The sequence below is a fragment of the Hypanus sabinus genome, chromosome 19 (assembly GCF_030144855.1).
Source record: "Hypanus sabinus isolate sHypSab1 chromosome 19, sHypSab1.hap1, whole genome shotgun sequence".
Taxonomy (NCBI): domain Eukaryota; kingdom Metazoa; phylum Chordata; class Chondrichthyes; order Myliobatiformes; family Dasyatidae; genus Hypanus; species Hypanus sabinus.
In genome coordinates, this window is record NC_082724.1 from 58,652,240 (window position 1) to 58,675,506 (window position 23,267).

Below are 23,267 nucleotides of genomic sequence, written 5' to 3' on the forward strand. Positions count from 1 at the left end.
AATGGACCTCTTGATCTCACTTTCTCCCTAATGGTGCCTTTGCACTTTATTTGTCTACCTGCACTTTCACTGGAACAATAATCTGTATTTTGCCTTTGCACTACCTTGATATTATTTATTTATTTTTATTTAGAGATACAGCATGCAGGGAGACATAGAGAACAAGAAACCAATGAAGAGCAAATAGAATTCCTTGGACTTTCCACCTTCATTTCTGATTTCCAGCAACTGAAATATTCTGTTTTAAGCATTTATTCTTCACTATTTAATTAATTGATCAATTAAAGTTATGTTACATTAGAGCAACACAACATGCTGGAAGAACCATGAGCTAACTTTAAGGATATTGGAGAAAAGTATAGGGTGCACGTCAGAGGCAAGCTGTTGTTGTTTTTTACTTTACGCAGAAAATGGTGGGTGTGTGGAATGCCCTGCAAGGGGCAGTAGTAGAGGCAGATACATTAGGGGCACTTAAGAAGCTCTCTGATAGGCACATGGATGATAACAAAATAAAAAAATGGAGGGCTAAGGAGGATCTTAAAGTTGGTTAAATTGGCATAACATCGTGGGCCAAAGAGCCTGTTGTTCAACATTGTTCAATGTTCTATTATAACTCAACAAGTCAGACAGCGTCTATGGAGGTTTTTGGGCTGAGATATTTCATCAGAAAAGAAGGGGGCAGAATCCAGGATAAGAGGTAGAGGGGGAGGAGGAAGGAATGAAAGCTGGAAGGTGATAGGTGAGAAGGAATGTGGGTGGTTGGGTATGGAGAATAAAGAAGCTGGAGAGGATAGGTTCAAAGTTCAAAGCAATTTTTTTTTTAACAAAGTACATATATGCCAGAGTTGGGAATTGAGAGATCGCTGGAGCATTAGCTATGATCTTTGAAACCTCTACAGGGGAAGTGCCGGAGGACTGGACAATGGCAAATGTAGTTCCCTTGTTTAAAAAAGGTAATAGGTAGAAACCAGGGAACTATAGACCAGTCAGTCTTATGTCAGTGGTCTGCAAACTACTGGAAAGGATTCTTAAGGATAGGATCTACAAGTATTTGGAGAAGTACAGTCTAGTCATGGATAGTCAACATGGCTTTGTAAAGGGAAGATCATGCCTCACGAGCCTGATTGAGTTTTTTGAAGAGGTAACAAAAGAAATTGATGAGGGTAGGGCAGTGGATGTGGTCTACATGGTCTTTACCAAGGCATTTGACAAGGTCCCTCACGAGAGACACATCCAGAAAGTCATGAGGCATGGGATAAGTGGAACCTTGGCTGTTTAGATTAAAAAATTGGCTTAAAGGAAGAAAGCAGAGGGTAGTTGTGGAAGGAAAGTATTCTACCTGGAGGTCGGTGACTAGTGGAGTGCCGCAGGGATCTGTCCTGGGACCCCTGCAATTAGTGATTTTTATAAATGACCTGGATGCAGAGGCAGAAGGATGGGTGAGTAAGTTTGCGGATGACCTGAAGATTGAAGGAGTTGTGGATGGAGCTCCAGGTTGTTGAAGGTTACAAGAGGATATAGACAGGCTGCAGAGTTGGGCAGAAAAATGGCAAATGGAGTTCAATCTGGATAAGTGTGTGGTGATGCATTTTGGAAGGACAAACCAGAAGAATGAGTACAGGATTAATGGTCAGCTACTTAATAGTGTGGATGGACAAAGGGATCTTGGAGTTCAAATCCATACATCCCTCAAGGTTGCTGCGCAGGTTGATAGGGTAGTTAAGAAGGCCTATGGGATGCTAGGCTTCATTAACAGGGAGACTGAGTTCAAGAATAGAGAGGTCATGTTGCAACTCTACAAATCTCTGGTGAGAATGCACTTAGAGTATTGTGTTCAATTCTCATCACCTCATTATAGGAAGGATGTGGAAGCTATGGAGAGGGTGCAGAGGAGATTTACCAGGATGTTGCCTGCTTTGGAGAACAAGTCATATGAAGCAAGGTTAGCAGAGCTGGGACTTTTCTCTTTGGAGCGTAGAAGAATGAGAGGGGACTTAATAGAGGTCTACAAGATTATGAGAGGCATAGTTAGGGTGGATAGTCAGTACCTGTTTTCCCAGGGCACCAATAGCAAACACTAGAGGGCATATGTACAAAATTAAAGGAGGGAAGTTTAGGGGAGACATCGGGGTAAGTTTTTTTTTACACAGAGGATTGTGAGTGCCTGGAATGACTTGCCAGGGATGGTGCTGGAGGCTAAAGCATTAAGGGTATTTAAGAGCCTCTTGGACAGGCACATGGATGAAAGAAAAATAGAGGATTATGGGGTAGTGTGGGTTTAGTGCTTTTTTTTTAAGGATTATATGGGTCAGCACAACATGGAGGGCTGAAGGGCCTGTATTATGTTGTAATGTTCTATGGTTCTATGCCAACATATGCAACTTTGATATTCATATTCTTGCGGGCACATTCACTAAATCTGCAGAATAATAATCATAACAGAATCAATGAAAGACTTCACCAACTTGGGCTTCAACCAGTGTCCAAAAGTCAACAAACTGTGCAAATACATAAAGAAAGAAACAATAATAACAAATAAATAAGCAATAAATATCAAGAACATGAGATGAGGAGTCGGATCTTGGGGTCTGAGTCCACAGGATGCTCAAAGCAGCTGTGCAAGTTGACTCTGTGGTTAAGGTGGCATATGGTTGATGGACAATCTAAGATGGAGACCTTTTTCAGGAATTTAGATCTCCCAGGCATTTCTTTTGAACAAGAGTCCCTCACTCAATGTTCCATTATCTATACATGAGATACAAGAAGCTGTGAGATAGCTCCATAGTGGGAAGGCCCTGGTCCTGATGGACTCACTAGTGAAAGCTGGGTGGCAGTGTGAAATGTCAGGAGGATGTTATGAGAATGAAGGGTGACTTGGACAGGTTGGGTGAGTGGGCAAATGTATGGCTGATGCAGTTTAATGTGGATAAATGTGAGGTTATCCACTTTGGTGGCAAGAACAGGAAGGCAGATTACTATCTAAATGGAGTCAAGTTAGGAAAAGGGGAAGTACAATGAGACCTAGGTGTTCTTGTACATCAGCTAATGAAAGCAAGCATGCAGGTACAGCAGGCAGTGAAGAATGTTAATGGCATGCTGGTCTTTATAACAAGAGGAATTGAGTATAGGAGTAAAGAGGTCCTTCTGCAGCTGTACAGGGCCCTGGTGAGACCTCACCTGGAGTATTGTGTGCAGTTTTGGTCTCCAAATTTGAGGAAGGACATTCTTGCTATTGAGGGAGTGCAGCGTAGGTTCACAAGGTTAATTCCCGGAATGGCGGGACTGTCATATGTTGAAAGATTGGAGCGACTGGGCTTGTATACACTGGAATTTAGAAGGATGAGAGGGGATCTGATTGAAACATATAAGATTATTAAGGGATTGGACACGCTGGAGGCAGGAAGCATGTTCCTGCTGATGGGTGAGTCCAGCACTAGAGGCCACAGTTTAAGAATATGGGGTAGGCCATTTAGAACAGAGATACGGAAAACTTTTTCACCCAGAGAGTGGTGGATATGTGGAATGCTCTGCCCCAGAAGGCAGTGGAGACCAAGTCTCTGGATGCATTCAAGAGAGAGTTAGATAGAGCTCTTATAGATAGTGGGGTCAAGGGATATGGGGAGAGGGCAGGGACGGGGTACTAATTGTGTATGATCAGCCATGATCACAGTAAATGGCAGTGCTGGCTAGAAGGGCCAAATGGCCTACTCCTGCACCTACTGTCTATTGTCTATTGAACTCTATAAAGAGTTACCGGGCTATTATCAGAGCCTGTGCTAAGCATGTTCAAACATGCATTTAACTGTGGTCTCCTCCCATCTTCATTGAGAGAAGCTAATATTTCCCTAATTCTTAAAAAAGAAAAGAGCCCTGAAGACTGTGCTTCCTGCAGGCCTATTTCATTGTTAAATGTTGACTTTAAAATCTTATCTAAAACCTTAGCGTTGTGATTAGAAACTGTGTCTCCTTTTATCACAAAAGAGGATCAAACGGGTTTTGCAAAAGGCCGTAGATCACCTAACAATATCAGAAGACAAAAAAAGAAGGCATATGGTGTATTGGCCTTCATCAATCTTGGAATTGAATTTAGGATCCAAGAGGTAATATAGGACCCTGGTCAGACCCCACTTGGAGTACTGCGCTCAGTTCTGGTCACCTCACTACAAGAAGGATGTGGAAGCCATAGAAAGGGTGCAGGGAAGATTTACAAGGATGTTGCCTGGATTGGGGAGCATGCCTTATGAGAACAGGTTGACTGAACTCGGCCTTTTCTCCTTGGAACGACGGAGGATGAGAGCTGACCCGATTGAGGTGTATAAGATGATGAGAGGCATTGATCGTGTGGATAGTCAGAGACTTTTTTCCAGGGCTGAAATGGTTGCCACAAGAGGGCACAGGTTTAAGGTGCTTGGGAGTAGGTACAGAGGAGATGTCTGGGGTAAGTTTTTCACACAGAGAGTGGTGAGTGTGTGGAATGGGCTGCCGGCAATGGTGGTGGAGGCGGATACGGTAGGGTCATTTGGATAGATACATGGAGCTTAAAAAAATAGAGGACTATGGATAAGCCTGGTAATTTCTAAGGTAGGGATATGTTCGGCACAACTTTGTGGGCCGAAGGGCCGGTATTGTGCTGTAGATTTTCTATGTTCTATGTTCTAAAAGTGCGTCCATAGGGTGTGGGGACATTTCAACGATGGAGCAAATGACATTGAGTCATCCCCTTTGGTTTGAGAGCCATGGTCAACAGGTAATAACTGTTCCTGAACCTGATGCTGTGAGTTCTGAGGCTCTTGTACTTTCTTCCTGATGGCAGCAGCGAGAGGAAATCATGTTCTGCGTGGTGAGGATGGAAGAGGTAAAGAGTTGAAGAAGGAGTCGTCTGATAGGAGAGGACAATAGAGCATGGAAGAAAGGGAAGGAAGAGTGTAATTAGAGAGAGACATGGGTGTTGAGAAGGGGTGAGAGGGTAACCAGAATGAGGAATGAAGAAAAAAGGGAGGGAGGAAAAATTATCAGAAGTTGGAAAATCCATGTTTATGCTGTCAGGTTGTTGTCTACCCAGACAGTATACCAAGAGCGACTTCTTCAGCCTGTGTTTGGCCATCATCATGGCAGTAGAGGAGGCCACAGACAGACATGTCAGCATGGGAATGGGAAGTTGAATTAAAATGGGTGGCTCTGGGAGCCCCTGCTTTGTGGCAAACAGAGGTGCTTGACGAAGTCAGCCCCAATCTGGTCTCACCAACATAGAGAAGGACACAAAGGGAGCACAGTATACAATAGGTGACCCCAACAGATTCACAGGTGAAGTGTCGCCTCATCTGGAAGGACTTGGAGCCCTGAATGGTGGTGAGAGAGGTGTAGCACTTGTCCCACTTGCAGGGATAAGTGCTAGGAGGGAGATCAGTCAGAAAGGACAAGTGAACAAGGGAATCATGTACAGTAAACCCTATAGAAAGCAAATGAGTTGGGTGGAGAGGAGGGGTGGACAAAGATATGCCACCCGGTAGGATCCCGTTAGAGATGATGGGAGGTACAGAGAAGGAAGTGCTGGGTACAGAGCCTTGTGGGGTACTAGGTAAAGACAACGGAAAGCCTATTCCTAATATGACAGCTGAATGATGGGGTGAGGCAGATGTGCGAGAAATGGAGGAGATACATTTGAGGGCAGCATTGATGGTGGAGGAACAGCAATTCATTCTTTGGAAAAAAAAGAGACATTTTAGATGCTCTGGAATTAAAGCCTCATCCTGAGAACAGATGCATTAGTGACAGTGAAGCTGAAAGTAAGGAATAGCATATTTACAAGTGACAGAGTGGGAAAAGGTACAGTTAAGCCAACTGTGAGAGTTCATAATTTGTTGAAGATATCAGTGGATAATCCTTCTCCAGAAATGGAGACAGAGTGATCGAGAAAAGGGAAGTAAGTATCGAGATTGACCAAATAAATTTGCAGGCCAGTGGAAACTGGAGTCAAACTTGAAGAAACTTATATGAAGGTAGCAGCACCAATGTAGTCATCAATGTAGAGGTGGAAGAGTTGGGGATCGTTACCAGAGCAGGCTTGGAACATGGACTCTTGCAGGTTGCTAATGAATAGCAGGCATAGTTAGGGCCTTGTGAGTGTCCGTGGCTACAATATCAGTTCGGCGAAAGCGGATGAAGCTGAAAAGATTCCTTCTTCGTCAGCGCTAACCCTTCTTCCAACCATCCCCTCCCAGCTTCTTACTTCATCTCCCCTCCTCCACCCATCTTACCTCTCATCTGTTCTCGCCTATCACGTGCCAGCTTATACTTCCTCCCTCCACTCACATTCTTATTCTGGCTTCTACCCCCTTCCTTTCTAGTCATGAAGGGGTCTTGGCTCAGAAAATTAACACTTCTTCCCCTCCATTAATGTTGCCTGAATTGCTAAGTTCCCCTAGCATTTTGTGCGTGTTGCTCAACATTTCAAAGTACATATTATCAAAAGTATGTACGCATCATACAACCTTCAGATTCACCTCCTTACAGGCAGCCACAAGACAAAGAAACCTCAAAAGAACCCATTAAAAAAGTCAAACACACAATGCAGAGAGAGAGCAAGAAAAAGCAAATCATGCAAACAAAACTGAGCTTCAGAACTGAAGTTTTACCTAAGTCATGTATACAGGCTCACTATCGTTGGAGCAGGCCACAGGCTCCATTCGTTACAAAGCTGAGTAAAGGTTATACAACCACAGACACGAGGCCAGGCTTCGCTGCAGCCAGAGCAGGCCACAGTCTCAGTTCAGCACAGAACTGAGTAAACCTTGCAGAACAGCGAGAAGAATCGAGCCTCGCTTCTCCTCCGTTCCTGACACCCTGACATTTTCAACCTAGCCCAGTGCTTAAATTGTCTAAACATCACGTTGCTCCTTGGTCTTGGACCAACTGGGTCTGAATAATGTCGCCACAATTCGGCCTATACCTGACCTTTTTCAATTTGGCCCAGTGCATAAATTGATCAGACATTGGGCCTTCCCTCGCTCCTGGGGACGCCTCTATTCTCTTTTGACACCACCTATATCTTTGCTTGCCTCAACAGCGCCATCCCTGCATACCTGCTTCTGCCACCTCTTGCCTCACATTTCTCACCTTTGCCTCCACCATTGCCACCTCTTGCCTCTCCATTGTTATCGTTGATCATTTTAATAGTGTTTTTAATAAGGCAACACACACACAAAATGCTTTTCCATAGATGCTGCCTGGCTTGCTGAGTTCCTTCAGTATTTTGTGTGCATTGCTATGGATCTCCAGTATCTGCAGATTTTCCTGTGTTTGTTATTAATAAGGTATTTAGCAGCTTATTTTGTTTTTTTTTTTGCCACTGATATCGCTGGTCATGACCAGTGCCATTTTTAACTGGACTTCCGCACCTGCAGAACTTCATGTTTATATTAAATTATATATTTATATATAACAACTCCATCACCTTCCTTTCCTTGATTTCTTTACTTGCAGACCCCAGTCAGTTTGAATTGGTAACAACATGTCCTCCACAATCTCCATCAGCACTGGTACACCACAAGGCTGTGTGCTTAGCCCCTGCTCTATTCACTTTACACTTATGACTGTGTGGCTAAGCATAGCGCCACTGTCTTATTTAGGTTTGCTGACAACACCACTAATGTAAGCTGAATCAAAGTTAGTGACAAAGTAGCATACAGGAGGGAGATTGAAAATCTGGCTGACGGTGCCATAATAACAAGTCAATGTCATTAAGACCAAGGAGCTGACTAAGCATCAGGAGGAGAAGGAGGAAACTGAAGGTCCATGAGCCAATCCTCATCAGGGAACCCCAGGTGCAGAGCACTAGCAACTTTAAATTGCTCTGTGTTATCATTTCAGAGAACCTGTCCTGGCTGTAATTACAAAGAAAGCTTGGCAGGACCTCTACTTCCTTAGGAGTTTGTGAAGATTTGGCATGACATCTGTAGAAGTTAGTAAAGTTACAGATGCGTGGCGGAGAGTATACAACTGGCTGCATCACAGCCTGGTATGGAAACACTAATACCCTTGAATCGAAAATCCTACAAAAGGTAGATCCAGTCCATCACAGGTAAAGACCCCACAATTGAGCACATCTACATGATGCGTTGTCGTGGAAAGGCAGCATCAATCATCAATGACCTCCCCAACCTCCCTCCCTCCTCACCGCCCACGTAATGCTCTCTTCCTGCTGCTGCCATCAGAAAGAAGGTACAGGTCTCACACCACCAGGTTCAGGAACAATTATTATCCCTCAGTCATCGGGCTCCTGAACCAGAGGGGATAACCACTTAGCCCATCACTGAACAGTTCCCACTACCTATGGACTCACTTTCAAGGATTCTTCATCTATTGTGGTCGCTATCTGCCCTGTTGGTGCAGTCTTTCATTGATTCTATTATGGCTATTAGATTTATTGAGTATGCCTGCAAGAAAATTAATCTAATTGTTGTATATAGTGACACGTGTGCTTTGATAATAAATGCGTTTTGAATCTCACCATGTGCTGTTTAAGTCACTGAAATATCTTCAGTCCTTTCCACTTGCCCCATACTCCCTTCTCCTCTCACTCCCTTCTCTCCACCTGTCCTAACCATGTCTGCTCTGATCTCCACCAGCCCCTACCACACCGCCGCTATCCCACTGCTCTCTGCCCATTTCTATTCTCTGGTTATATTCTGATAACCAAAAAATAACTGAGGCTTGTAAGAATGGAATGGCAGTTGTCATGGGGGATTTTAGCTTCCACATAGATTGGGTGAATCAGGTTGGTCAAGGAAGTCTTGAGGAGGACTTCATAGAATGCATCCGTGATGGCTTTCTTGAGCAGCATGTTGGTGAACATACAGGGGAAAATGCAATTTTAGACCTCGTCCTGTGCAATGCGACAGGTAAGATTAACAATCTTGTAGTCAGAGATCCTTTTGGAAAGAGTGATCACAGTATGATTGAATTTCGTATACGGATGGAAAATGAAATAGTTAGATCTAAAACTATTGTGCTGTCTTTAGGACAGTTATTTAGTTTATGATATTTTCGCTTAGTAATTCATTCAATAGTATTTTCTAGTTAGAATTAGAAGTGTTTAAAGTATATTCATTGCATGTAAAATATATCGGCATGCGATGACGTCACATCCGGTTTCGCCGCGTCTTGTGGGAAAACACCGGTTTGAAATTAGCGCAAGGGTGGGGGCTTACCACGAGGCACACCTGAGCAGAAGTAGTTTTGCAGGCATGAGAAATCACAGTGAGAGCAACGCTGTAAGTTAATAGATAATCGATATATTGAACTAAGATGTTAATGCCGATCCTGTTAGAAGTAACGACGGTAGATAATGTTTATGCTTTCGTTAGTTAAAGAGTCGCGGATAGTTTGCATGGAAGTGTATTTAAAGTAGTCAATGGAGCAGGTAAACTCTCCCTGTATACTGCACCTTAGTGTAATGTAGTTATAGTCACCTTTGCAAGTATTTACACTTGAAATGTGATATTAAGGAAGGAACAAATACTATATCAATCTTGTATTGTTTTATCAACAGTTTTCACCATATGTTAATGTGAAGAGTGAACAGTAAATGGTTAATCTTACTGCGATCTGGTTCTTATTAACTGGTTTATCTCGACGTTAAATTCGGCGTTATCAGTTACACGCGAAGGAGAACGTTACAGTGAAAAAGCGGCATTATCAGGTGTTTCAAGTGCTGCAATGTCAGCTCAATCCAGCATCAAGTCGACACCGCCCAGCGACAAGGGCAGTAAACCGACATCAAGTAAGCCCACCCAGGCGTTATCAGGTGTTCCAAGTGCTGCAATGTCAGCTCGATCCGGGATCAAGTCAATGGCGCCCAGTGACAAGGGCAGTAAACCGACATCAAGTAAGTCCACCCAGGCAAGAGCCAAGGCAGAAGCCGCCAAGGTGCGACTGCGTTACGCCAGACAAGAAGCAGTTTTGAAAATGAAACTGGCCACCAGAGAAGCCGAAATCCAGAAAGAAAAGGCTGCCAGAGAAGCCGAAATCCAGAAAGAAAGGGCTGCCAGAGAAGCCGAAATTCAGAAAGAACAGGCCATCAGAGAAGCCGAAATCCAGAAAGAACAGGCCATCAGAGAAGCCGAAATCCAGAAAGAACAGGCCATCAGAGAAGCCGAAATCCAGAAAGAAAAGGCTGCCAGGGCCATCAGAGAAGCCGAAATCCAGAAAGAAAAGGCTGCCAGAGAAGCCGAAACCCAGTTGGAAATGGCAAAAATATCGACAGAGTTGCAAGTGCTGCAGCTAGAAAGAGAAGAAGAAGCTGCCATGGCGGAAGCAAAGTACATAGAAGAAGCTGAAGGGTCGCGTGATCTGACCGAAGTAAGATCTACTTTAGAAAGGACCAGACTGGAACGCACAAGCGACTATGTACAATATCAAATAGACAGGCAGGCTCGTCTCCCCTCTCCATACGTATTCGATAACTTCCCCAGCTACGAGGAACCTCAGAGAGTCACGATTGCATCACATCCATACGAGGAAGGAAATTTACCCTCACGGCTCCGTGATGAAGTCAAGAATGAAAGAACCGACAACGCTCCTTCACCCCCACAACAGGACGGCGGGGAGGGAGAGGTTCACTCCAGGACAACAATTGTCAGCTCGAACTGTACAGAAGTTTGCGGTCAAACTCAGTCAAGCCGTTCTTGTTCCGAGATCTGCCTCATTGAGGTGTACCCTAAAGAAGCACAACAAGACATTACCAAGCGTAAAGTAACCGACGAGACGCTAGGTCAGTCAGTTTTCGTTCAAACCGAGCACGGAAACAAACTTGCACAATCAGCTCAAGATACCATTTCTTTAAAACCCAAAGACACCAAGGTCTTCAGAGATGAAGCAAATAATGGGGTTGCCCCATTGCCTTTCAGAGAACCACGCCAGCGCTCACCAGATAACAAAGAGCAGGCAGTCAAACGGTTCACGTCCTTACGGAAAACCCAGAAAAGGAAACCTGAGATGCAGCAACGCACCCGATTGGCCCACGAGGTACTGTGCACCCTAATGGCAGAGGTCACAGCCATTATAAACGCACAATCATTCCTACCTGTGTCTTCTGACCCAGAAAACCCCTTTATACTTTCGCCATCAACGCTCCTTACGCAGAAGGCAGGAGCACCTCCTCCACCAGGAGACTTCTCAGACAAGGATTTGTACACAAAGCAATGGAGACAAGTCCAGGCTCTGGCAAATCAGTTCTGGCCTCGCTGGAGACAAAAATATCTACCTTTGTTGCAACAGAGACAAAAGTGGACAGAACCCCACAGGAATCTGGCCAACGGCCAGAATCACTGCTACATTCCCTAGCGGGGATGGACATGTCAGGAAGATCGAATTGAAGACTACCGACCAAGGCGATGTGAAAATTTACCAAGGGCCAGTTACAGAAGTTATTCTACTTCTACCCAATGACTGATTAAGAGACTAAGTTTTGTACTCTGCTCATTGTGACCTTACGAAGGTCAAGCGGGGAGTGTGCTGTCTTTACGACAGTTATTTAGTTTATAATATTTTCGCTTAGTAATTCATTCAATAGTATTTTCTAGTTAGAATTAGAAGTGTTTAAAGTATATTCATTGCATGTAAAATATATCGGCATGCGATGACGTCACATCCGGTTTCGCCGCGTCTTGTGGGAAAACACCGGTTTGAAATCAGCGCGAGGGTGGGGGCTTACCACGAGGCACACCTGAGCAGAAGTAGTTTTGCAGGCATGAGAAATCACAGTGAGAGCAACGCTGTAAGTTAATAGATAATCGATATATTGAACTAAGATGTTAATGCCGATCCTGTTAGAAGTAACGACGGTAGATAATGTTTATGCTTTCGTTAGTTAAAGAGTCGCGGATAGTTTGCATGGAAGTGTATTTAAAGTAGTCAATGGAGCAGGTAAACTCTCCCTGTATACTGCACCTTAGTGTAATGTAGTTATAGTCACCTTTGCAAGTATTTACACTTGAAATGTGATATTAAGGAAGGAACAAATACTGTATCAATCTTGTATTGTTTTATCAACAGTTTTCACCATATGTTAATGTGAAGAGTGAACAGTAAATGGTTAATCTTACTGCGATCTGGTTCTTATTAACTGGTTTATCTCGACGTTAAATTCGGCGTTATCAGTTACACGCGAAGGAGAACGTTACAACTATAGTGTATTATGCTTGAACAAAGGAGACTACAACAGGATGAGGGAGGAGTTGGCTAATGTGGACTGGGAGCACAGGCTATTTGGTAGGACAGTTGAGGAACAGTGGAATACTTTCAAAGAGATATTTCACAGTGCTCAACAAAAGTATATTCCAGTCAAAAGTAAGGACAGTAAGTGTGGGGAGAGCCAGCCTTGGATAACTGAGGAAATAAAAAATAGTATCAAATTAAAAGCTCATGTGTACAAAGTCGCAAAGAGTAATGGGAGACTGGAGGATTGGGAAAACATTAAAAAGCAATAAAGAACAACTAAGCAAGAAAAAAGGAAAGGGAAGATAAAGTATGAAAGTAAATTAGCACAAAATATAAAAACGGATAGCAAAAGATTTTATAAATATATAAAGCAGAAGAGGGTAGCTAAAGTCAACGTAGGTCCCTTGGAAGACAAGAAGGGGAAATTGATATTGGGTGATAAGGAAATGGCTGAGGCATTTAACGACTATTTTGTGTCGGTCTTTACAGTGGAGTACACGTCTAATATGCCAAAGATACATGGTCACCCTAACTTTACCATCAGACACATCCCACTTTCAGCTTAACAAACTTTCTCTGTCTCCTTCCCAATTCTGATGATGCTCCTTCACCTTTAAATGTTAATAATTTCTCTTTCTACAGATGTGGCCAGACCTGCTGAGTATTTCCAACATCTTGTGTTTTTGTTTTAGAATTCCAATATCTGTGCTGTTTTCTATTAAATTTCACATGCCAGTAGTTCCTGTTCCCCATGGGAAGAAACACATTTTGGCAAACAGACTTTCTCAGGGAAATTGCTGAATGTGCACCCAAGCTGTTACTTTGTTATATATACACAACACAGGAAGAGGCCAGTGGCCCATTGGAAACATCTATCTCACTCCCCTCCCCCCTTATTCCTGCAACTTGTTTTCTCTCACATATGTCCATCAAATCCTCTTTAGGGGGTAACAGGGCAGTGTAGTGATTAGCATAATGCGATTACAGTGTCAGCAACATAAGCTCAAATTCTGCTGCTGTCTGTAAGGAGTTTCGGAGTTTTCCCATTATTGTGTGGGTTTCCTCTAGGTGCTCTGGTTTTTCCCCCAAATTCTATTAACATACAGTATTTATAGGTAAATTAGCCACATGGGCGTAATTGGGCAGCATGAGCTCTTGGACCAGAAGGGCCTTTTACCGTGCCGTAACTCTAAATAAAAATCCTGTACATTATTACTCTAAAGGGGGGGGGGGGGTTTAATTCAGCCAATTTGCCTACCAGCGCACCTCTGGGAAATAGAAGGAAACCACAGAACCCTACAGCACAGTACAGGCCCTTCAGCCCTCCATGTTGTGCTGACCCCTATAATCCTTAAAAAAAAACGAGCATCTGGAGAGAATGAACAGTCACAAGCAATGTGCACACTTTACACATGCCTAATATATATTTTTTATTTCATTTAAAAAATAATCCTCGTGGAATAGGCCCTTCTTGCCCTTTGAGCCATGTCACCCAACAACCCCTGACTTAACCGTGTCACAATTTACAATGACCAATTAACCAAATAAATGGTATGTCTTTCACAGGGAGTATGTACAAATTCCTTACAGAGGTTGTTCGGATTGAACTCTGACACCCAAAGCTGTAATAGCATTGCACTAACCACTGTGAGCCCAATTCCCTGGAGCTGCATGGTAGCAGAATTTAATTGCTGCACTACTGTGCCATCACTGAGTTCTATTATCTGACCGTGATGAATCTCAGAATTTGCACCAATTTCATCCTGGCTAATGATGATCTCACCTTTTTGGGCTTCTTCAAACTGATCGTTTTCTGCCAGCCATTGCGCATAAGGCACGTACACAAGATCTTTGAATTCTGGATGCTTTTCTACCAAGGAGAAAGCCTGGATAGTAGAAAAGCAAATCGTAAGAACAGAAAAAAAACATCCTTCATTGAGCAATACACTCTGTCTCAACACTATGTATTGGAAAGCTGACCAGCAGCTGTCCATCCAGAACACCCCACTTGCATAAGTGGACTACAGAAGAAGGACTAAAACTGACATCAATTGTCGAATTGGAATATTCAAGATTGGTAAATTTTGTTAGTAAGGGAGCATTGTTCTGGGGAACTGTGTGGTCTATAGAGGCTTTGTAACTTGTTCAAAGATCTACTATGATCTTTTACTAGACACACCGAACAGAGAAAATCTTCATGAACTCCTTTCACAATGTCACAGTATCCATGTGCAGAGCAAATCTACGTTTCTGAAACTCATACGCCACCCTGTGGCATGTGTGTAATATTTCAGTTGTTTACAGATATTGTATGGATATGAATTTGAAATAACTGCTCACACTTTGATATTTTTTGCACCTTTTAAAATTAGATATTCTCAAATATTTAACATCTTGCATGGCACAGCAATATAGATAGTACATAAAACAATATGTTGTGGCGACCCACTTTCTGCGCAGGCGAACTGGCTCACAAATAGCTAGCGTGCGGGGGAACACTTTGGTAATGCACCTCTGACATCAATTCCGCCCGGAGAGGACGGGTACTAGGGATTTAAATGCCAGCGCCGCAAAGTTTGAATAAACGAGTCTCCAAACAACTTACTGACTGCGTGTCATTATTTCAGCGCTGTGTGTAGCACATCGCTACATCGGTGACCCTGATGGTCCAAACGGGATTTGGACCAAAGATGATCGACTCTTCATCTGTTCACACAGTTTCACTAAAACTGTCGACTTTCTGGACGCTGCGACCACGCGTTTGGTTTAGCCAAGCAGAAGCCCAGATCCAGATTCGGCAAATATCCTCTGATTCTACACGTTACTACCACGTGGTGAGCACCCTTGACAAGGAGATGGCTGCCCAGGTTATCGGATTTCATACAGTCGCCCCCGGAAGAAGGCAAATATGAAGCATTCATTGGGACCTTTGGCCTCTCACGGCATGAGTGGGGTGCTCGCCTGCTTCACCTGGACAGTTTGGGAGACAGACTGCCGTCAGCATTGATGAACGAGATGCTGTCCCTGGCTGATGGACACAAGCCCTGCCTCATGTTTGAGCAAGTGTTCCTAGAGCGAATGCCTGAGGAGATACATCTGCAGCTGGCCGATGCAGATTTCAGCAACCCCTGGAAGGTGGCGGCCTGGGCAGACGTGCTGTGAAAAGCCAAGAGGGAGAGTGTGGCGTCCGTCCGTCAGATTACCAGGCCATGCGCCCAACAGCAGACCAGACCAGACCCGGCAGGGGGGCGCACACAACACAGAGGCAGGAGTAAGGAGACCAGTGAACAGTGGTGTTTCTATCAGCCATTGTCGCCCGCCCTGCAAGGGCCAGGGCCAGCTGCCGCTAATGACTATGGCGGCTGGCCATCAGGACAGCCTCTTGTACGTCTGGGACAAACAATCTTGGTCGACACCGGAGTGGAGATCAGTGTCTTGCCCCTGACGGGGTACGACATCCGCAACAGGAAGCCAGGACCCACCCTGAGGGCCGCAAATGGCAGCATGATACGGACCTACAGTGCAGCTGCAGTTCGGCGCCAGCTGGTTCACGTGGGACTTCACACTGGCCGCGGTGGCCCAACAACTCCTGGGGGCAGACTTCTTGCGAGCTCACAACCTGCTGGTCGACTTGCAAGGGAAAAGACTGGTACATGCCGAGACTTTCCAGACATTTTCCCTGGGTGAAGCCAAGTTGCCGGCCCCACACCTGGACTCCATCACGTTGTCGGACAACGAATTCACCAGAATCCTGGTGGACTTTCCATCAATTCTGGCACCATAGTTCATGGCAGCCATGCCCAGACATGGGGTACAGCACCACATTCCGACCCAGGGACCACCCCTACATGCCCGTGCACAAAGGCTCCCCCCGGAAAAGCTCCACCTGGCGAAGGAGGAGTTCAAGAGGATGGAGGAATTGGGGATCATACAGAGGTCAGACAGCCCATGGGCCTCCTCCCCGCACATGGTGCCCAAAGCAGCCGGGGGTTGGAGACTATGCGGCGACTACCGCAGACTGAACGAGGCTACCACTCCAGACCGCTACCCCATGCTGCACATACAGGACTTTGCAGCAAACCTGCACGGGGCAAGAATCTTTTCCAAAGTAGACCTCGTCCGGGGACACCATCAAATACCGGTGCACCCTGAAGACATCCTCAAAACAGCACTCATCACCCTGTTCGGCCTGTTCAAGTTCCTCCAAATGCCTGTCCTCGACAGGCTACATGAAAGGCTCGGCAAACTGGCTCCCGTACCAACTTCAAAGCACGGACGGACCCCGACCCATGTACGCAAAGACCTGCAGAACTGTAAGTTTGTGTTTGTACGAAGGAGCGGACACCGGGCACCACTATAGTGGGTGTACAAGGGGCCATTCAAGGTGATCAACAACAACGGGTCCACGTACGTTCTGGACACTGGGGAGAGAGAGGAGGTTTTCACGATGGACCAACTCAAACCAGCCCATGTGGAGCCGGTGGAGGTTTGGGCACCGCGGCGCAGAGGCAGACCTCCTAAACAGAGGCTGATCCAGATTGTGGACATTGGGGGGGGGGGGGGGGGTGTATCGTCTGTTCTGGGGACGGGAGGGGTTATGTGGCGACCCATTTTCTGCGCAGGCGAACTGGCTCACAAATAGCCAGCATGCGGGGGGACTTTGGTAATGTACCTCTGACGTCATTTCCGCCTAGAGAGGGCGGGTGCTAGGGATTTAAATGCCAGTGCCGCGAAGTTTGAATAAACTAGTCTCCAAACGACTTACCAACTGCGTGTCGTTATTTCAGCGCTGTGTGTAGCACATTGCTAAAATGTCACAGTATAGACCCTTTGGTGTACCAAACAGAAAGATCAATCTAACTCTCACCTTCCACACTCATCTATTTGTTGCTCATCTTTATGCCTATCCCAGAGTTCCTAATTCATCTGCCTCTACCACCAATCCTGGCAGGACATTCTAAGCACCCACCACTCTGTGTAAAAGAAACTTACCTCTGACATTTCCCCCATACTGTCCCTTCAATCACCTTAAAATTATGCACTCTCGTTTTAGCTATTTCTGCTCTGGGAAAAAAGTCTCTGGCTATCCACTTTATCTATGCCCAAGAGCCCTCTGTTCCTCCACACTGTTAAGAATTCTGTGACTAACCTTGTATTTTGCCTTCAAGTTTGACCTTCAGAGCTCATCTTCACACTTTTCCAGAGTGAACTCCATCTACCGCTTCTCAGCCTAGCTTTGCATCCTGTCATTGTCCACTGTAACCTACAACAACCATCTGCACTATCAACAACAGCATCAACCTTTGTGTCATCAGTAAACTGACTTATCCAAGCCATTTATAAAAATCTCAGGGCAGGGGTCCCAGAACAGATCCCTGTAGAACACCACTGGTCACCAACTGCTCCATCTGCAGAGCTACTATATCAGCTGCCACGACAGGGATCTGATCCTGACAGTGGATGTTCACATTCTCCCTGGGGTGGCTCCAGTTTACCCCCACATCTCAGAGGCATATGGTTAATTGGCTTGCATAAGCTGTCCGTAAGGTGTAGAACCTGGGAATGCTGATAGGAGGATAAAATGAGATTAGTGTGTGTAAAGGTCAGCAAGGCCTTAGAACCTATTACCATTCTATATCACACTGTGACATCTTTCACTGTCAAACAAACTTAGACCATCGTGAGAATTCTGTACACAGGGATTGGAAAATGTATTGTAAATATTGTTAATTTAATTGTTTCTGCCGGCAAACTTTCTCACCTCCTCCCAATGCCTGGTTTCCACATGCAGTAGAACCTGAGCCTCCAGGTCACCCATCTTCATGTACGTCTCTGCAGCATATCCAGGATGCTGCAGCTTCTTCAAAAAATAAGCACACCTTGATAGGGGTTCCCGTTCAGCCTTGTCTAGCTTACGAGCTACATCAATTAACCTGTATAATACAAACAGTTCTTTAAGTCAGTGCTTTGCCATTAACTGACAGAAGTACTTCCTCATAATTTGGTTATCCCTGTACATTTCTGAAGCATTATTGCTTGGTCTATGTCTCTTTGCTGATAGGTGAGTTATTTGTGCGCTATCAGATGTTGGCTCATGAGGTTATCAAACTGAAGAATTGGGTGGCAAGATATAGCACACACTACCAGCAATGGAAGGTTGTGAAAACAGCAATGATGATAAACATATGCAATGTGAACCTATGTGATGATTCTACATGTTTAAACAGAGGGCAACAGAGCTGGCTGATCAACGACACTGGATTTCAATGAAACTAAGAGAAAACTAAGCAGTTTAGATTAAATGTTACTTTGTCTTTTTCTGACACTGCATGATTATAACACAAAAAGAAACTCAAAGAAAGCATTATAAACCATGTACATGACTGCACAATGAAAAATAATAAAAGAATATTAGCATACTGCAGCATATTTAAGTAGTCATTAGTCAATATTTTGCCAGAGCATTATGTAGCAATGAATCTTAATCCAGCAGAAAAACAGCACAAGTAAAATGATAGTAATATAGCTAGCTTATTAGACATTGCATGTTCTGCCTGGAGGTTAGTGATCACAGTGTTCCACAGGAATCTGTTGTGGGACCCAACTCTTTATAATTTTTATAAATGTCTTGGATGAGAAGGTGGAGGGGGGGTTAACAAGCTTGCAGATGACACAAAGGTTGGTGGTATGGACAGTGCAGAAGGTTGTAAGTTACAATGGAACATTGACAGGTTGTAGAGCTGGTCTGAGAAGTGGCAGATGGAGTTCAACCTGGAAAAGTGTGAAATGATTCATTTTGGAAGGTCAAATTTGACGGCAGAGTACAGGGTTAATGGCAGGATTCTTAGCAGTGTGGAGGAACAGAGGGATCTTGGGATTCATGCCATAGATCCCTCAAAGTTGGTGCACAAGTTGATAGGGATAAGAAGACATGAAGTGTGTTGGTCTTCGTTAGTTGGGAGATTGAGCTCAAGTGCTGTGAGGTAATGTTGAAGCTTTATAAAACTCTGATTGGACCACACTTGGAATGCTGTGTTCAGTTATGGACATCTCATTATAGCAAGGATAAGGTGCAGAAAAGATTTACCAGGATGCTAAACACAAAGTACATTGCAGATGCTGTGGTCAAATCAACACATACAACACACTGGAGGAACTCAGCAGGTCGGGCAGCATCCCTGGAAACGAACAGTCAACGTTTCGGGCTGAGACCCTTCGTCAGGACTGAAATGTTGACTGCTCATTTCCACGGATTCTGCCTGGATTAGAGTGGTTGAGCGAACTAGTTTTTTTCTCTTTGGAGCATAGGAGGATGAGAAGTGACTTTTTTTCAGGGTGGAAATGGCTAATACAAGGGACATAATTTTAATGTGAATGGAGGTAATTATAGCACAGGTGTCAGAAGTAGGTTGTTCTTTTGTAAAAAGGCAGAGATTGATGAGTGTGTAGAATGCGCTACCTCGGGGTTTGGTGGAGGTGGATGCGTTAGGGACATTTAAGAAACACTTAGATAGGCACATCAGTGATAGAAAAATGGAAGGCTATGTAGGAGGGAAGGGTCAGATTGATATTAGAGTAGGTTAAATACCGTGGGGTGAAGGGCTAATACTGTGCTGTAGTGTTTTATTTACGTGTGTAAAGAGAGTTCCTTCTTTTTGTTAACTAGCAGGAATGCTAATTTACTGATAACGAGAATGGTATTCCTTTGTAAACCAAATGGGGATTACTGTTCTTTCTTCTGAGTCTGTAAGCTTTTGTTGACGGGCTTTTGGGCAGATCGGCGCGAGGGGGTCGAGAGAGAGGACGTAATGCTCTAAGCTGGGCGAGGATCGGACCCCAAAGGGGGGTCCGAGGCCGGGAGATTCTCCGAGGAGTGGGGGGGGGGATGAAGCTAGATGTGCTTGGTTGACCACTCGGAGGGTCCTGAGCTGTTTGGAGAGTCGAGGAGTTCGGAGGGTCCTGAGCTGCGAGTCGAGGAGTTCGGAGGGGATCGAATGGTGGCCAGAAGACTTCAGAAATTGAGCTCCAACGGTTGTGCACGAAGTGGTTTGGACTTTGATAAGTTTGGCGCCTTTTCTTTAATTTTCTCTTCATATATACTGTATCGTTATTAATCACTTAGTTATAGTAACCTTTATAAATTGTATTCATTTAATCGCATATGGTGTACTGTCTGGTTTTGGGCGAGGCGGGGACATCACACAGCATCCACACCAGCTGATTACCCAGTTTGGCGGGGCCGAAGGCTGCTCCCCCTAGACGAGAACGAGCTGAGAGAGCCTGAGGCGACACAGGGGGTTACATTGTGGGGTGCTCGTCCGGGGTTGATTTCTGTGGAAGCTGTGTGATCACCTTCTTTGAATTGTGTCTGCGGCGAAGAGCTGGTGTGCCTTTGTGGGTGTGCGATTGCTGGTTATCACAGTGTGTGTGTTGGGTGGGGTGGTTGCTGTTGGTAGCCTCGAGGTCGTTGTTCGAGTTCCGACTAGTGCTGACGAAATGGTGGTGAGACCATGGGTTGTCCGTACTGTTTGGAGATTGAGGAGTATCAGGTTGGGATGTTTCAGCAGTGGTGAGCTCCACCCAGTTATTGGAATAATGTCCAGCCCTAAAGGGGCGGAAGCGTGGGCGGAGCGGACCCCTCAGTTGTTGGGTGAGTGGCAGTGCTTGGCTGAGGAAAAGCGACAGGGACGGGTTGAAAGTTTGAGTAGGCGGGCTGGTGACTTTGTTAGAACTGTCAGGCGCAATTACCTCGAAGTGACCGCTGCCAGTTCTGAGAAAGTGTGGGAAAATGCGTGTGGTTCGACTGGAAGTCAAATGCCGCAGCTGGGGGGCTTATTATATCTGTGGCAGGAGATTGGTGGGAAGTTTTTAGGGTATCCCTTTTTGCCTAGGGGGGCAGATAAATTGCTTGTGGTGCCAAGGGGATCTGTCAAGGGGATCAGTTGTTCCGTTGATTCGAGAGGTGTCGGGAAACTTAGAGGAGGCCCAGTGGGGGAACGGCTTGGGGTCTCTGGGGGAGCGCGTTCCCAGCAATGTACCAAGGAACTCCCGAAAGGAACAGACCCTATTCCTGAAGGCTTAGAGGGGCCATGCGCACAGGTGTTGTTACGGATGGATGGAAGTCAAGTTAAAGCCATCCTCGGCACCGGGGCGCCGGTGAAGTTGCTGTACAGTTTGTTTCATAACCGTTATTGGAAGCATTTACCCTTGACAACATTGAGGACACTGGAGATTCGGGGTACCAGTGCCGGTGATTATCCAGACAACGGTTGTTGGTCAGTGAAAATGGAGTTCTTAGAGGCAAATGTGGAGGAGACTGAGGTTCATGAATTGTTAATGCTGATGTGTCCGGACCCTGTTGAGACGGGCAGCGTTTCTGTTCTAGAGAGAACCAAAATCCTGCTGGTGCGCTTGGGGGCCTGCCCGGAGGAGGCGGGTGAGCGTTGTTTGGAGGCATTGTCGATGCACCCAGAGTTTCGAGCTGCTTGTGTGGACGTGTGTAGCAGCATTGGGCTGATACCGAATTCAAACAAGAGCCAGTGGTGGTACGGCCTGGGGGAAGTATCTGACGGTGAGACCCTCTTAGTGGACGCTGCGAAATACCACGAGGGAGGGGAGTTGACTGCTGAAGACACCTCGGAGAGAGAGAGGTTGCGGCGACTGGCCCCTACAGCCGTGGAAGATGTAGGCAGTGTGTGTATGGATTATATTGCGTTGAAGAGGCGCACTGTCAGTGACCAGAATATGGCCCTGAGGGCCAGAGAGGCGATGGCCTGTCTGAGTGGTGTGAAGTGGTTTAAGGTGCTGGATCTGAGGAGTGGATGTTGCCAGATCCCGATGAGTGGGGCCGACAAGGAGAAGACGGCCGTTATAAATTCCCTAGGAGTCTTCGGGTCCGAAAAGATGCCACAGGGCATATCTGGAGCCCTTGCAACCTTCCTGCGGGGCAGGTGGAAGACCATAGGGGATGTGGAGGCGTTTGGAGTTTTGGTGTATGTGGATGATCTCTTGGTATTTGGATTTGCCTCAGGAGAATATGAAGTGAGGTCGTTGCAGGAGCAGCTGAGAACTACCGAGTTAAAGTGTTTTCGGGACACGTGCCAGGGCTGGCGAAGGTCGCAGCTCATGAGAGACTGTCTCTACGGAATCAAGTTTGATATGAAGACGGAGAGACTGGAGAAAGTGATCTGGAACCATTCGGAAGACTTACAAGTTGGAGAGAATGAAGAAAGTTGTCTGACTGAGGGTAATAGCAAACTGAGAACCCGGAGAGGGGAGTTTGCAGAGATGAAGAAATTACAGACGAATCTCAGAAGAGAGAAGCGGAAGCTTGAAGGGAACCTGAAGATGACCATCGACAGTTCAAATGAAGTGCAAAACCTGAAAGTTGATCTGGAAGAAGTCATGAGGAAGAAAAAGCTGGAGAGAAGTGCAGTGAATACTGAACAGGAGGCTGAAGAGACTGCGGGAGCAGTGCAGGCCATGTGTTTCCGTTTGGAGAAGATCAAACAGCAGCTACCGATCACAGGAATGAGGAAGAATACAGATTCGATGGATGATGTGCTGGATGTGTGGTACATGCTGCCTTTTGCTGACTTTCCCTCGATTGAGGAAGAGACCTTTGGCCCTTCTCCCATTGAGTCAGGTGTAGCGGGGAGGGTTAGCTGTGTGCAGTGTGGGGCATGAGTGAGAGGTTGAGAGAGGAGTTGGTAGTGGGCCCAAGGTATCCCCAGTTGTGTCCGAGCCTGAAGGGTTTAGGTGAGGGGGTACGGAGGTCTCAGAAGGGTTAGGGAACTCCCAGATAGTTGGCCTAAGTAGCGCCTGAAAAACAGGGCGTGAGGGTTACTGTGTGGGGAGAAGATGTCACTGTTTGTGCTTGGGTTACGGTGTGTTGGCAGGAAAGGTGGCGAGTTATTTAGTAGTCATGAGGACATGACTTTTATTTGGTGGAGGGAGAGTGTAAAGAGGGTTTCTTCTTTTTGTTAACTAGCAGGAATGCTAATTTACTGATAACGAGAATGGTATTCCTTTGTAAACCAAATGGGGAT

The 23,267-nt window shown here is 45.5% G+C and overlaps 1 protein-coding gene across 2 annotated transcripts in view; it reads right to left on the reverse strand.

Moving 5' to 3' along the window:
- ift122 (intraflagellar transport 122 homolog (Chlamydomonas)) overlaps positions 1-23,267 on the reverse strand; it is a 217,225-nt gene that overhangs the window by 58,615 nt on the left and 135,343 nt on the right. For both annotated transcript variants that reach the window (XR_009506855.1, XM_059944491.1), the window contains exons 19-20: positions 17,981-18,152; positions 14,003-14,105 (exon numbers count right to left, since the gene is read on the reverse strand). Coding sequence is in view for 1 of the 2 variants with exons in the window: in XM_059944491.1 (XP_059800474.1) it covers positions 14,003-14,105; positions 17,981-18,152 (275 nt within the window). In the remaining variant the exon portion in view is untranslated. The remainder of the gene's footprint in view (positions 1-14,002; positions 14,106-17,980; positions 18,153-23,267) is intronic.